The sequence below is a fragment of the Athene cunicularia genome, assembly GCF_003259725.1.
Source record: "Athene cunicularia isolate RWA chromosome Z unlocalized genomic scaffold, athCun1 chrZ_part2, whole genome shotgun sequence".
Classification (NCBI taxonomy): domain Eukaryota; kingdom Metazoa; phylum Chordata; class Aves; order Strigiformes; family Strigidae; genus Athene; species Athene cunicularia.
Genome location: NW_020799143.1, coordinates 6,920,149 through 6,935,155, shown reverse-complemented (window position 1 = coordinate 6,935,155; position 15,007 = coordinate 6,920,149). Strand labels below are relative to the sequence as shown.

At 39.2% G+C, this 15,007-nt stretch overlaps 1 protein-coding gene across 1 annotated transcript; it reads right to left on the bottom strand.

Moving 5' to 3' along the window:
- Positions 1 to 338: 338 nt before the first annotated feature.
- On the bottom strand, positions 339 to 14,845 carry ISOC1 (isochorismatase domain containing 1). The gene is made up of 5 exons (XM_026866025.1): positions 14,705 to 14,845; positions 6,375 to 6,539; positions 5,999 to 6,202; positions 5,495 to 5,611; positions 339 to 2,240 (listed from the first exon to the last, which is right to left on the bottom strand). The coding sequence occupies exons 1-5, from the start codon at positions 14,843 to 14,845 to the stop codon at positions 2,094 to 2,096; spliced, it is 774 nt and encodes a 257-aa protein (XP_026721826.1). The 3' UTR covers positions 339 to 2,093.
- Between the last annotated feature and the right edge of the window lie 162 nt (positions 14,846 to 15,007).

Genomic DNA, 15,007 nt, shown 5'->3' with positions numbered 1-15,007 from the left:
ATTTTTTTACCTCGTGGAAAAAACTCACAAATTAAGGATCTAGACAAAAATCTAGTTTGCCACAGAAAACTATGCAAATACTAAAAAAAAGTAAATATATTTTATAGAATCTTCTCTAGTGACATCTTGCTACTAAGTAACTACCCTTCTGCTAAAAAACTTATTTTGGAAAGGACCATGTGCAAAGGAACTTGTTACTTCTGTCCTTCAACTTATGTTTGTATAAAAATGGTCATTTTTTAGAAACAAATACAATTATCTCTTAAAAACCCATGTATTTGTAACTAAGGAAGTTGATACTGTTTCAAAAATAAAAGTGTAAAAAAACTTAATAATTTTTCCTTCAATTACTAACTCTAGGTACCATCAACACATAAAAGTAAGAATAAAAAAAGAAGAAATAAAACCATTACTTCGTATGAAATTTATAGTCTGTGCACAGCTGTTGATTTATATAAGTGGACTTTATACTGCTAGGCAATGTGATTAATATACCAGAAAAGAAAGTAAAAAGTAGGTCAGTGATAGAGCACAATGGTTCTTCAACTCAACTCTCCTCCCTGCCTTCAGCTTGAAGCATAACGTTCATTCATCTTTTGGAGCACTAAGTAGCACTGTAACTAGATGCAGAAGACAAGTATTAGTAGACATTATCCACCCTTGATGTTTACACAAAATTCCCATGAAATCTATGGAAATTACACAGCTGCACAAAACAGAATAAGGTTTGTGGCAAACACAGCTTTCAGGATTTGCTCTTCAATAAATATCACAAGTGTAAGAGAGACAGCAAATGTTAACATTTTATTTGTTTTAAACATATAAAGGTTATAACTCTCTGAAACAATTCTTTTAGAGCCACCTCGTGGGGAAAATAAGCAATTTAAAACAATACATGTACTCTAATTGGTTTTCTACCAAAAAGATGTGTTCATTATGACATCTTCTAGTACTCTTTTAAAAAAATAAGTGTCTCAGTCAGACTGTAAACTTTAGACAACATTGTTTAAACCCCTGGAGCATGAAGGAAGTGCCTTTATGAACAAACATGTGTTAAAAGCAGAAAAAATATTTATCATCAAGTTAAAGATGCTATTTTGCTGAAGAATGCTTTTAGGCCAGATTCCATTCAAACTCCACCCAGCTGCAGCCCACAAAAAAAGCGTAAAACCTAAACAAGCAGAGGTTTCTTTCAGAGCTTGCTTGGCCAAATGAGTAAATCAAAAGATATTATTCAGTCTAACTAAAATGGGGTAAAACTCCACAAAATGAATCTATACACTGTAGTAGATTCAGCACTTGAAGCTGAAAAGCTTTTGTTCTTTAACATCCTTAGCGTACTTATCAATGTATTTAAATGGTAACCTTCTGCTAGTTCTGAAGAATTTTACACCCGTTGCTTATAAAGAACTCATTAAACAACAGTTTTCTGTTTGTGTACATTTAAGTGAAGTACAGTTTGGGCAGTCAATATCAGAATAAGGGAGAGTCATGATGCAGGCTTCATTTACCTACAGCAATCAAACATCAGCTGCTGCTAGATCTGTGTGTTTTGTCTATGAAGCAAAGTGCTTATATTTTGTTCCAGAGAACAACAGCGCACATGTAGTCCATATATCTTACTATGTTTTAATTTATACCCTAATAAAATACTTCATTTACATAAAACATTATCTCATATTTAATCACATCTATCCAATACAGAATTGTCTTCTATTAGTACAAAAGTAAACTGGAGTATTACAGAACACTTTTACAAAGTGCACAATCAAGAGGTGTCACAGAAATATTCACTTTTTGGAGCTGTTACAATCAGTGTATGGTACAGACTAGCAGGCACCTCTGTTAATTTTTGCTTTTTAAATAAAGAAGAAAATTTGACAACAAAAAGGTCCTACGGTACCCAATATCTCCGACAGCTGTAACTAAACAGAACATACTGGCACCCAGACGTATAACCAGACAATTTTGCTAAGGCAAGCATGAGTATGTCAATTTTTAATTTTACACTTCTACTAAAGTCTTAGTGAAAGAAGGTATCCATTCCTTCCTCCTTAAAGATGACAATGAGATCTACTTCCTCTTCATCCTCTTCAAACTTTGGAAAGGAGCCCTGATTCAGGGGCACTCGCCTTAATGAGATTTTGGATTTCTTTGAATTTTGGATGTTCTTTATCAGCTACCAGCTGCAGCAGTATAGCTTCACTAGTAGTAACTATAATTCCAGTACGAGAAAGACGCTGAAAGAGAAAAAAGTGGAGAGAGAATAACATGAGATACTTGCAAATGTGAGCATACTTTTTGTAAAAATGACCAATGGTATTACCAAAAGTCTTGCCAGTTCCATTCCAACATTTCTTGGCGGTGCCATTTATAAAGCTAGGATGGAAAGCAACTGTTTTCAGACTTTACTGAGGAAAAAAATGCTGCCCTGTATTACAAATAAGGCTTCCCACTTGGCCATGGTTCTTTCCCCTGTGAGATTTGACACACAGAAGACACATCCCCTCTTATATTAACAACCCTTTCCCCTTGCATGGTCCCAAGGATAGCTTCCTTCACTCTCATGCAGATTGGAAGGTCTGGGAAAAAAAAAAAAATAGTGAGGTCCAAGACAAAGGTGATAATCAGGCAACTTAATTTTAACAACTTCTCTTTCAAGGCTTGTTATGCAATACTACATTGGCCTTTGGACTAAACAGCACACTAGTACTAATAATCTCAGGAGACAGTGAAAAGCTCTTCTACAGACCTTATAAATCACACAACGGTACAAGAGCACCTCCTTTTAACAAACACCTCATTACAGCCTCTGTAACTCCTGAGTTACTTTTCACAGACTATAGAATAAAAAGCATCACTGTATAGAAAGCAAAACTGAAAGATGTCTGCTAGACCTTCTAAGTGTGCAACTAAACAGAACAATGCTTCATTTAGCCCAAGCCACAGGACTTATTGCAAAGCTTCTGGACTTTTAAGACTGTGGCTGTTGCCTATGTAGCAGTTATCTTAAGTAAAAGCTGGCTACCCCCTGAGCCACCATCAGCTTCCCAGCAATGGTACAGATGCTTTGGCAGTAAAACTCTTCATGGATCCAGCCTTCTCTCCATCATTCTCTACTCAACTGCACACTCCATCAAATCTAACAGAATCCTGAATGAGCCAAGAGAGGGCAAGAGTCAGAAAATACAGACATGTATGCCTTCAGACAGGTTTCAATAGTACAGAATACAGAATAGAGAAGTTCTCAATTTTATAGGGCAGACATAGATCACTCTAGTTGTTCAAAGAAATCTAGCAGGAAAAGACTGAGCTTGCTCAATCTGAGACCAAGCAATGACACAAGGTATTTTCATCCGATAACAGCCACAACCTTGGCCAGTTGGGTTGAATTATTTCACTACTAGAAATCTTGAGGTTTTTTGGTTTCTGGGTGGTTTTTGGTAGCAAGGTTTTGCCTGATGTCATTTTTAAGTGCACAAGAGAAGCAGAGACAATAACTCTTAAGGGTTATCAGGAAGACATGAAAGCTTTGGCTCTCAATTAATTCAAACTGCACTTCCTGGAACACCCGTTCAGGTATTTGCATGTTCATCACCAGCACCATCAGAACACATAGTACATGAGGGTAAATGCAGAGAACTGAATGGTCAGGTGGGACCAAATGGGATTTATTTGAGGTTGCTGAGGAAGCTGGTTGTTATCACTACAAGGTCATTCTATTATCCTTAAAGGTCACTGTGAACAAAGGAGGACTGTGTTACTGGGAAAAGATAAATGTTACATCCATCTTCCCAGAAAGGTAAGGAGAAGGATCCAGGGAAGCCAGATCAATGAACCTCACCTTAGCTCACCAGATATGCCTCTTGGGCAAACTTGCTCCAATGTCAGATTCACTAACTAAAAGAGAGTGACTAGGAACTGTCAGCTGTATGGTGAGACCAAAACAGGATTACCCAATGCTTTGGTATTTTATGAATTTGCACAAGAAACATATTGCAATAGTTAGTCAGGATTATTGACATGCCCAGTACATATGTTCCTTTCTTCCGGTTTCCTGCTCCCAAGTATGGTCATTCTAGCCCACAGCCCTCAGTAGCATTTTTAAGAGGCTCTACAGCACAAGAAGATGAAAATATTGTCATGTGCAGCCACAGAAGATGAGGAGTTACTGCCATATAACTGGCTGGCTCATCACAGCAAGCCAGCAAATGTTCCCTGAATGTCATTTTAATGATTACTTACAGGACCACAAAAAAATGTTTTCTTTGTGCTTGGTGAGAAAACACTGCAAAGGTATACTAAAACTTAAATACCTAAAACTGACCAATCTGCCTGGATTACAGCTTTTGCAACCAGCCGCACCTTTAAGGTGATAGATACCTTTTCAACTAGAAAGAAAAGTTAGCTAGTCACTGCTTTAACCTCTATTACACTGAACTAACTTCTATGCTTGCAGACACAATGTAAGTGCTAAGTAAATGTACAAAGACCAGCGCAATAAGGCAAACATTTCAGGTTTTCTATATTTGTTTTGTCTGTTACTGCCGCTGCACACATTGACTTGGGAAGTCCATGATTTCAGTCATTCCTACACTCTGTGTGAGTCACTGTGCTTTACGTGACAGATGACATTAAGCTTCCACTTAATCAAAGTCACAGGTTTCATCAAATGCTATATGCTGGGATTTCCCTTTAGCCTTTAATTCTCTTATTCATGAGAAACAGAATAAATTAAAAGTCTTCTCCAAATCTACGAAAAAAGTATAACATGCTGTAGCTGTTATCAGTTTCCAAACAATTGTTAGGGCCTGAGGCAAAAATTGCAATGCTTTATGTATATATGTATTTGATTTCCAACAGTGATGCCTATAGGCAAGTCAAGAGTACGCTATCAAAAAAACTCTATGAATTTGCTACCATGTAGCTGTTAAATGCTTTCAAATCTTCTTGCTACGTTTATCTTCACTTTCTCAACATTTAGTTAGACTAAGCTCCTAGAAGGGGGGAAAAAAAAGTCTTTGCTATAATCACAGAGTCTTGAGATTAAGCTTTAATTTGCACTGATAAGGAAGAACAGAGGGAGGGACAGACATACAAGAAAGAGCTTTGACCATGATCATTTACTATACTCCATTGCATTTCAAGGATTTTCAAAGGCAGAACAAATACTTTTTGGAACAACAAACCCAAAAGCTCTGTAGCACTTTTACTCTGCTGTACAGATAACATAAGAAAATATCCCCAAATGCTAATGGCTATACAGAGTAACCTAGACTGCATGAAACAATCACTTTTAAAGTGTCCCAAACTGGGTTCCACGTACTAAATCACACTTTAAGGAGGAAAAATAAGGCAGTAATCCTTCTCCTTCTCAAGTCTACGTTTGTGCACTGCTTACTGTCCTTAGAAATTCCTTATTAGCTTACAATAAGCAGGGAAATTATATAACATATAGACCCAAGGTGGAGAAAGTCTTCACTAAGAAACTTACCTCAAGAGCAAACATTCTGTCCATCATACTTCGTGATGAGGTGGCATCAGCTACGATATGAACTTCCAGACCTCTGCCAATTAATTCCAATGCTGTTTGCTGGATGCAGACATGAGTCTACAGGGGAGAAATCAAAGGCAAATGACCCACCAACAAACCATTATTATAAAACATGAGTAGCACAATGCCAAATTAGAGTACATAATTAAGTAAGGTCGAAATATGTATTTTTCTGTCCCTGACATTACTAGGGATCTCAATGTGGGTTTGAAATACCTATCAAGCTTGAGACAAGAGCCTGCAGTTTACAAATATCTAATTTCAAAGTTTATTATGAGATAATATCAAAGAAAAATAACACAAGAATAATCTAGTCTGTAGAGGATATCTGAGCTCTAAGCAATATAAATTGACTGGTTTTCTAATTACAGAAAACAATACTTAATACTGTTGTGGGCCAACAGACATTACTATAGAACAGTACAGGAATGACAAAGCACATACTTCTACTCCAAACAGGACAACGCTGCGGACTCCAGGAATCTCTGCTAATGCTGCTTCAACTTCTGGCAACAACATTGAAAATTTTGTTTTGGGAAGCACAAGTTTAGCTCCTGTTAAATCAATTTCTTGCACAGTGCTGCCAAGACCTTTGGGATACTGTTCAGTTACAATAACTGGAATTCCTAAGAGCCGTGCACCTTGGAGCTGCAAAAGGGCAGGGAGGAAAGTGTACAAGAACAGAAATTATTAAAGAATGATAACAACAAAGTCATTGTTATTACCTGAAACTGAATAACCAGTAAACTGGCTGTGTATGAAATAATAATTTACATGTGTGATCAAAACTCACTACAAGAAAAAAAAGCAAAAGCCATACCAGTCGTTGGCCCACGCTGATGATATCACCAAAATACTTGATGGCAGGCCGGAATCGCTCTTGCATATCACAGCAGAAAAACACAGTGCTTGAGGGTGTCAGGTTGCCCAAAGTAGTCATCTGAAAAACAAAATAATCATAACATTTTCTGTGGCAGTGAATACCCTTTCAGAAAAGCAGCAGAATGAGAAAGAGTCTGCAACACCTCTGCCAGGTAACAGATTTATGTTACTTTAAGACAAAATAGGAGAGAGGTGTCTCAAGCCTGATTTTGGTATGCTTCTAAATTCAAGCGAATGGCTGATACTGAGTAGTATAGTACACTTAGGTAATCAAGATTTTATTAGGTGGGAGACCCAGGTCAATGTAAATGTACATGGAATCTTCTGAGCCCTGAAGGGAAACAGAGGAGCATACTGCCTAAAGTACTGCTTAAAAGAAAACTCAACCAAACCCTAACAAAATAATTACATTTCTCACATTCATATGTAAATCCTCAACTCTTAGAATGGACATAAAATCAAGTCTGATGAAAGTCCAAAAGCTAAAATAAAAGCAGAAAAGCTTGTCAGTACTATGACCAGAAACTGAACTGAATACATTTTAATGATAAAAATAATCTTCCAGAGTTTCCCTTGTTATGGACCACCAATGGGTAGAAGGGAGGGTAAGAAAAAAGAAATCAAAGATTGCATTTTCTCAGACTATCAAAGAGTGTTTTGTATTTGTATGAAATTACTTTCACTACCTGCAGAAGCAAAAGGTAAGGCTTCAGCTGGAGGCTACGGGGAAGAAAGCAACTACATACTATCATTTAGTTCTAAAGCGACTCAAAATAAATTACATCCATTCAGGAGCTTTTAATCAAATTGAATAAACTGCTTCTGGAAGTAGCCATTAATTGCATGTATTTCATTTTCTGTAAACTGAGGCTGTGATGTTTTAAACGGAAACAAAATTACAGTATCTGTAAAACAGTATATTTTGGAAGAGCTGAGATGTATTGGGTTTATGTGGCAAGGTTTTGGTAGTGGGGGGAGGCTGAAGGGGTGGCTTTTGTGAGGAGATGCCAGAAGCTGCCCCATGTCAGATCTGCAGCCTGAAGAATAGTGTAAGGGGGAAGGAGTGGCAGAGACAACGTGTGATGAACTGAACACAATCCCCCATTCCCCATCCCTCTGCAATGCTTGCAGGAAGGAGGTAGAGCTTGGAAGAGAAGCTGAGCCTGGGAAGAAGGGATGGTAGATGCAAGGTGTGAGCCTGGGAAGAAGGGATGGTAGATGCAAGGTGTGTTTACATTTGTTCTTATTTCTTATTATTCTACTCTGTTATTGACAGTCAATAACAGAAGTTCATTTCCCCAAGTCTAGTCTGTGATGTTAATCAGTAAGTGATCTCCCTGTCCCTATCTTGACCCACAAACTTTTTGTCAGGAGAACCCCTGTCTTGTTGAGGATGGGGAGTGATGGAGCAGCTTGGTGGGCAGCTGGTGGCCAGCCAAGCACAACTTGCCACACAGGAACTAGGAATCCTTAAACATTAGTCCCAAATCTTTCATTGATTTACCATTATCTCCTGACACTTTTGATCTCGGTTTCCAAGGCTAAAAAAAGTACAGTATTGGCCAGGCTGAACCATACAGAATGGCCTGTTCATACTGTTCTGAAAATTACTTGTGCCTTACAACTGTAAATGCTTAATTTCCACACTTCTCAGATTCAGTACACCACTACTGCCAAAACAGCAAATGTTCCTAACCGTAGTTCTTCCAGTCCTTGTGGACAAAATGGCCATACTGTTAATACAAGCAGTTACACAGGCAAATGCAGTAACAACCATAGAGCAGATACTCTAACACTGGACCCACTGACGCCAGCGGAACACAGAAGAGCATCACAACAGGCAACAGGAAAATCTTTTTCACTAGGAAGGTACAGCTGCACAGAAACAGCTTACCACAGGTGGTGGGATCTCCACCCTTGGAGTTTTTCAGCATTCAGCAAAAGCAATAGCTGATTTGATCAAGAATTGGATTTGCATAGGAGTTACGGAAGGCAGTCTCTAGACAGCTCTCCCAAACAACATTTCTGATCTACATCATGTAATACATGAGACCTGGGACGAAGAATGTTTGAAAATAAAATTAAATATTGAATAGCAGCCTCGTTCTTGAACACCATCCATGTGTCTGAACAATGCAATACTTCCCCAGCTGGTGGGAAGTATTAATGTGCAATTCAACATCACAATGAGCACCTACTGTGAGCCATTCTAACTCTCGCACTTACTAACATCAGAGCAGTCAGTCATGACATTTAACTTTCCCACCGCTCAGCAGCAAAAATAGAGGATTTAGAATAGGCAATATTTATAAGTGTGCTTCCTACTCTGAAAACATGTCATTTTGTCTTGGCATTTATACGACAATCAAAATCCATTATTTTCTTCTATAAATCACTCCACCACTTTAATTTCTTTAAGATCATTTTGAACTACTGCAAACCATCATGGATTGTAGAATGATCTATGTAGAGTTAGTCTACTGCCCTAGTATACACATTCCTATGGCAAGGCAGTGGATGGCACTAGCATTCTTAGCAGAGGAACAACTATGAATAAACTAGCAAGGCCTTCAAGCAGCTTCATAGTCTGCCTCTACAGAAGGATCATTCGAATGCAAATATTCTTCAGAGATACCTACCTGATCTGACCCAACAGCAATACACAATTTACAGAGCTCCTATACAATCTACCCCACAGCTCTGTCATCTTTATCTTGCAGTGTTTTCTCAACCACAGATCCTTTGTTGCCATTTAAGAGCTTATTTCCAGTCCTGTCCATGGTGGACTTGAAACACAAGAGCATTACTATTCCCCTTCATGTGCATAAGCATGCACTACCACCTATTATCATGCCTCCAGGCTCAGATTAAGTCTCCCTTTAGTCTTTCCCCTGCACTCCCTTACTCTAAAACATACCTATTATTTTCAATAAATAATTTTCATTGCCCTCCTTGGGATGCTTTTCACATTGCATTGTACTACTATAATAGTAGTATTTCTCTGCCCATAATACTTCTCAGCACTCAGCACCTCAGAGGAGATCAGTCAATTCACAGCCCTTGAAGGCCCTGTTCAATTTGTACTTTCCATTACACTAAATTGCTCTCTTCATAATTGATAATGCTTTGACTCCTGAGATGCATTTTAACCTTAAAATCATCCCTTGAACTCTCCCTCATCTTTTAGTTCCTTAGTTGATTACTTCTGTGTTAGCATAGGAATTATTTCTATCTTTGTTGCTTCCATTTTTGAACTCCATCTTATTTCACCTTGTTCCTCCATCCTGTCATGAAAAGTCTGGATTCTCAGAAGCTTACAGCTCCTCCCAGCTTGGCACCTTTTGCAAAAAGAGTATTTGCCCTAAGTTTCAGCAATGACAGGGATGGAATATTTACAAATAGTGGATTCAGAACAGATCTTATAGCGAGCCAATTCCGTATTATTCTGATTTGACAGCTAAGCACTGAAGAAAATGACTGCCTTTCCAGCAAAGGAGCATCCTCATTAGATACTTCCACTGAATCCATAATCCAATATGTTTATGACAAACATCACAGGGACCTGTTTTCCTCTATTATCAAGTTGGTTTAATATGATTTAATTTATGCCTTCAGTTGAACATCAGCGGCACTCAAAAATAAACTTGGGTCAACTATATATTTGCTAAATAAGTTTTTACAAAATCTAACACAAATAGTTCCTATATTGATTTTCATATTTATTTCTGATTGACTTCCAGTCTGAATGGAACCATGCAACATGTGGCAGAACAAGAAGAAACCTGAATAAATAGATGGTGAGATAAAAAAATTAACACCTGCTGGTGTTACTTGGAGTAGCAGATGTGGGAAGGACAGAGCACTGCAAAATGAAATTTGAAACTAAGTTTCATAAACAATAGCTAATGCAGTCCATAAATAAATTCACAGAGTATCTACTAAGTGTAAAGGAAAGTGTCCATTTACTGGTTCTTCTATGTGCCACTTAAATCCTACTGCACACTTGCTCTCAAAGCCATCCTCCCCTTCCACAGCCACACTGCATTAGCTACGAGGGACACCTCCAGCTCACACATCCTGACAGTGAAAATCATGACCACCCACACCCTGCCAGTGAGCTAGTGTGGGGGCAAACCTACATCCAAACATCCATCAAACCCTGACCAGCATGCCAGCACCTGTTTGCTTTCACTCTGTGGAGAGGCAGGCTGGGCATGGATGGTGAGCCACTGCAGCCACATGGTACCTGTTTGAATCCACCACAAAGATACATCTACTCAGCCAGTATCTTGTTAAACAACCTGAATTTAAAAGCGAAAAACAAAAACCCCAAATCCCAAATCAACCCCAACCAAAGTTCACACACAGAGTATATAAGCTTTTTCATTTGTTTTGCTTCACCCCTCTCAGTCACCAGGACTTTCTTCTCTCCAGCTGGAAGCTATCCACAGCACAACCAGAATAGGTACATCAGATGGACACGTAACTTGATGCAAATCTTTTACCCAGCTAGAGAAGTAATCTCTAGGACCTTGTCCAGATCAGGATTTAAAGTTATGCTGTCACGTTACATATACTGCTTTAAATCCTATTCTAGAGAAGGCCTAGGTGGAAAGGACAGATGTTTTTTCACATCTATTTCACCTCTGCTGATTGTTATTAATCATACAAAATGTGACTGATGAACTACTGTAATTAGAGTCAGCTCTACAAAACTACTCAAGCATACTGGCTCTTTATCTGTACTTTCCTTGGTCAAACTTCAGGAAACCATTACACATACAAAAAGCAATTTCTCCCCAGTATTTGTAATTAACAAGAAAATGGAAGAAGAGAAATAATCCCGTGTGAAATCACTCATAAATCTCTTGCCAAGGTTACCCACTAAAAGGGCAGAGTGGAGGACTTTACAGCCTTTGTATTTCAAGCATGTCATAAAAAGAAAAGAAGCTATCACTTTTCTTCTCTTTTATTTCTAAAAGGAAATCTGTAGGATTCGGTTTTACTTTGCTGCTTAACTTTCAAAGAAAAAAAATTGAAGAAATTCAGTTACAAGTTTTTCAAGGGAAAAACAGGTTACAAGTGTTTCAACTTAGGAGTATAAATATTTATTTTATGCTAAGCCAAAGTGCAGTCTTTCATGTACAATTCAGCATTTAAAAGGACAAATTTAGTTAGATAAGCACATGATGTTCATATAATTAAGACAGTATAAAATAATTTATCAAAATCCAAAATTAGCAAAATGCTTGCTGCAGAGTAAAGATACAGAGTCTGGATTTGAAGAAGCCTCTTCTGATATTTTCAGTAGGTTTTTTCCCCTTAAGATTCTAAATCCTGCTTTTAAAAAATATTATTTAGTAACATTATATTTAAATGTAGCACCAGGGAAACAAATCCCCTCACTGACTGCAATTTATGCTTTGACTTTTCCTGGTATTCAGAAAATGGACTTAGGCTCCATAGAGTTAATCTCACTTTGTACTTCCAAAGCATCTGAATGTAGCAATTATATATATGCAAAAAGAGTGAAAATCTGTGTATAAATAGTTCTTATTTACCTTATATTTCAGCAACAATTAAGTATCTATCATTCTGCAAGCAGCCTTCTGCAAGAAGGATACATCTGAGATGTCAAAGCTTCTTTTAAAAAAAAACACCCTGAAGTAGAGGTGCTTTATGCAATGATTTCAATAACAATTTTACCCTTTTAGCTCTAGCATCATAAGGTTATAAGTCTGTAAACACAGAGCACAAGTACTGCTGAAGAGAAGTCACCCTGAAGTTGAAGTCACAGTGACTGTGAAATAGCTGCTCTCAGGCATATATTCGAATGCTGCCCAAACTCCTCTATTAGAAGGCTGTAATGAGTATAGCTGTCTTGTCTTCCAGTACCTCCAAAGTGCTTACTGCTTCTCTCCCCCAAAGACAGCTACAGCAGTTAGAGCAAAACACAGCAGCTCTAATAGCACTATTTAACTGCATTTAGAGTTAGAAGAGGTTAAAGTGGCCCTGAATTCCCCTGCCCCAACCAGAAATATTTAAAACACGTAAAACCAATGGAAAGCTAATGGCTCCATTCTGCTAACAGTCAGTTCCTCAAGATGTAAGCAAATGCCCTCCTCACCTGTTGGGGGAGGCCAAAGGAAAAATCCCTCCTCACCGCAAGTCTGTGTTTGAGGAGTTCCAAGAGTGGCAGCCAGGCTGAACATCAGGGTTTACTGCATCCACCAGCCTGCCTAACACTGGGTGGCCATTAAAAGTTAAAGTGGCTGTTTTGCTCCAGGTCAGCTAAACCAGCCAAATGTACATGCATGAGTACATTACAAAGGCACAAATATGACTGGAGAGCAAATGTCCCTGCACAGATCAAGGCCTGAACTGGGCTGTGTGGAGTGGCTTTCTGAGGGCAACATATGGTGACTCCTCCATGAGAGTAACTGCCCATCTCAAGTGCAGGGACAGGAAACTGAAACAGCCCAATCAAACACCATTTGGTGCTAACATTTCTTTGAGCCACTAAAGGCATCCCTCCATGACAGGTCTGCACAGGAATCAAAATGGGAGGATATGGTTCCAGATCTCATGGGCACTACAATCCTTGGGGTTAAAATGCCATCCATAACTAAACGTATACATATATTTTAAAAAGCACACATAGTGAAATTATTGTCTAGGGATTCAGACGCTTGTATCTGTGAATCTTAACTTTAAACTAAATGTTTCCAAATATGCAAGTCTAATCACATCAGTGAGCAAAGGTTGTCCCTCTTGAAAGACACGTTCAGAATGGTATTTCAACTGACTATGCTGCATGCAGAGTTGACAAACCTATGTCAGGTGTTACTGCAGATAAAAACATCAGCAATGGGGGGTGTGGGGGAAGGCACACAACAGTGGCAGTGCATGAATCAACACACAGAAAGAAAGTATAATCCTCCCATCAGCAAATCCTAAAGGTCTTAAAAAGTGCAGCTGTGACTGTATCAGACCAAACGTTCCCCAAACGAATGATCTCAGAGCACCTGCCGGCGGCTTAAGGCAAACTGACTGACATTATTGTGATGTCTCCAGCACATTCTCAGCTGCTGAAGTACATCAAGGAGGCAACTAAAATATTACACAAGTACCATCCTTCTCATATCAACAGTTGCTATTGTCACAGAATTGCAACAGTATGGGTGAAAGCAGCTAATCAATTAGGCAATTATTGCATTAAATATTGGTTCATTCCAAATCCCTGCAGTCAAAGCTACGTAGTGCATCTGCACCCTGAGAATGATGTATCCTTCCATGTCTCAACACTGACCTTTCACACCGAGATGTACATCCTGCTACCAATGCTCAGGCTACATTTACAGTTGCAGTGCAGAAGTCATCTGCAAGAGAGTCTCTGCAGAGCAGTGATCTGCACACACAGATAAGAAACAAAATTCTGACCTGCACCACTGTTACACACCCAGATTACACAAATTCTGTTTTTAAAATCCTTTCTTGAATCATCTGCAAGTTGGAAAGGCTGCCCTTTCGAGTTTCTCTGGATGGGCCCCCACCCATTCTGTTTCCAACGCACAAAGGAGAAAGGCTGCAAACTGAATACAATGAATGACAAGTGATGGAATTAATAATAAATAACAAAATAAGTTATTGAACTAGTTTGGTCATCTTAACCACTCTTTCCATACACAGGGTTAAGGAAGGGACAAAAGACTTCAAAGGCATCCTTGATGTACAGTCTAAACAAACAGGCTACCTTGAGAGTTTATGGGTTCAGGAGACTACAGTTAAGCAGGGTTCCAGCAGAAGACAAGCCATGTTTCATTTTTTATGACATGACTTTTTCAAATTGTTAGTAATGTTAGCTCTATAAGCTAACATTTCTTAGTTATAAATTAAGAAGTATGTTCTGAATTAAAACAATAAATGTGTTTTGGTTTGTGGTTGTTTTTTTTTAAAGTTGTTTTCTTTGATGCTGGAGAACGAAGAAAGCAATTTTGCTTCAAGTGGAACTATTACAGCACGACTAGCACAAACCTCCAGTGTGCACGAAGGTATCTTAGTATGAAACACACGTACTGTACTTGTCTGGCAGTCTGGCTTCCGGGTTCATAGCCATAAAACTAGTGAGTTAAGAACCTGTAAATCAGAAAGCTTTGGGGGGCAAGAAGGGATACAGAAATCGCTGGGACCTACAAGCCACGAGATCTAGGTCTAGCAGAGCCCTCTTTACCGGCACGGTGCCTCTGAGTTTCCACTTAGCGGCATTACCTCTGGGTAAGGCCGGGTAGCACCAGCCGCCTGTTTTAAAGGAGAAGTTATTATTTCTGACACCAGGCGATTTTCCCATTCACGGGGCAGTGAAGGCAAAGCCCGGTTATCAAACGCACGTGGCGCGGAGCGCGGCTGCATCCCCGCCTCAGTAAAACAAGTTTCCACGGAGAAGTAAGTCACCGTGGGATGGCGGGGCGCTGCCCACGGCTCCGGCGCGCTGCGGACCGCCGGCCGCCGCCGAGACCCCAGCTCGCTGCCGCTTCTCCCCGGCAGGGTCCAGAGGAGGCCGGGCAGCCGCCG

Excerpts from the sequence above, each read along its gene's own strand:
- ISOC1 (XM_026866025.1), bottom strand. The coding sequence starts at position 14,845 with ATGCAGCCGCGCTCCGCGCCACGTGCGTTTGATAACCGGGCTTTGCCT. Across the intron at positions 6,203-6,374 it reads TCAGCGTGGGCCAACGACTG|CTCCAAGGTGCACGGCTCTT; the intron begins GTATGGCTTTTG and ends GCCCTTTTGCAG. Across the intron at positions 2,241-5,494 it reads ACAGAATGTTTGCTCTTGAG|CGTCTTTCTCGTACTGGAAT; the intron begins GTAAGTTTCTTA and ends TTTCTCTTTCAG.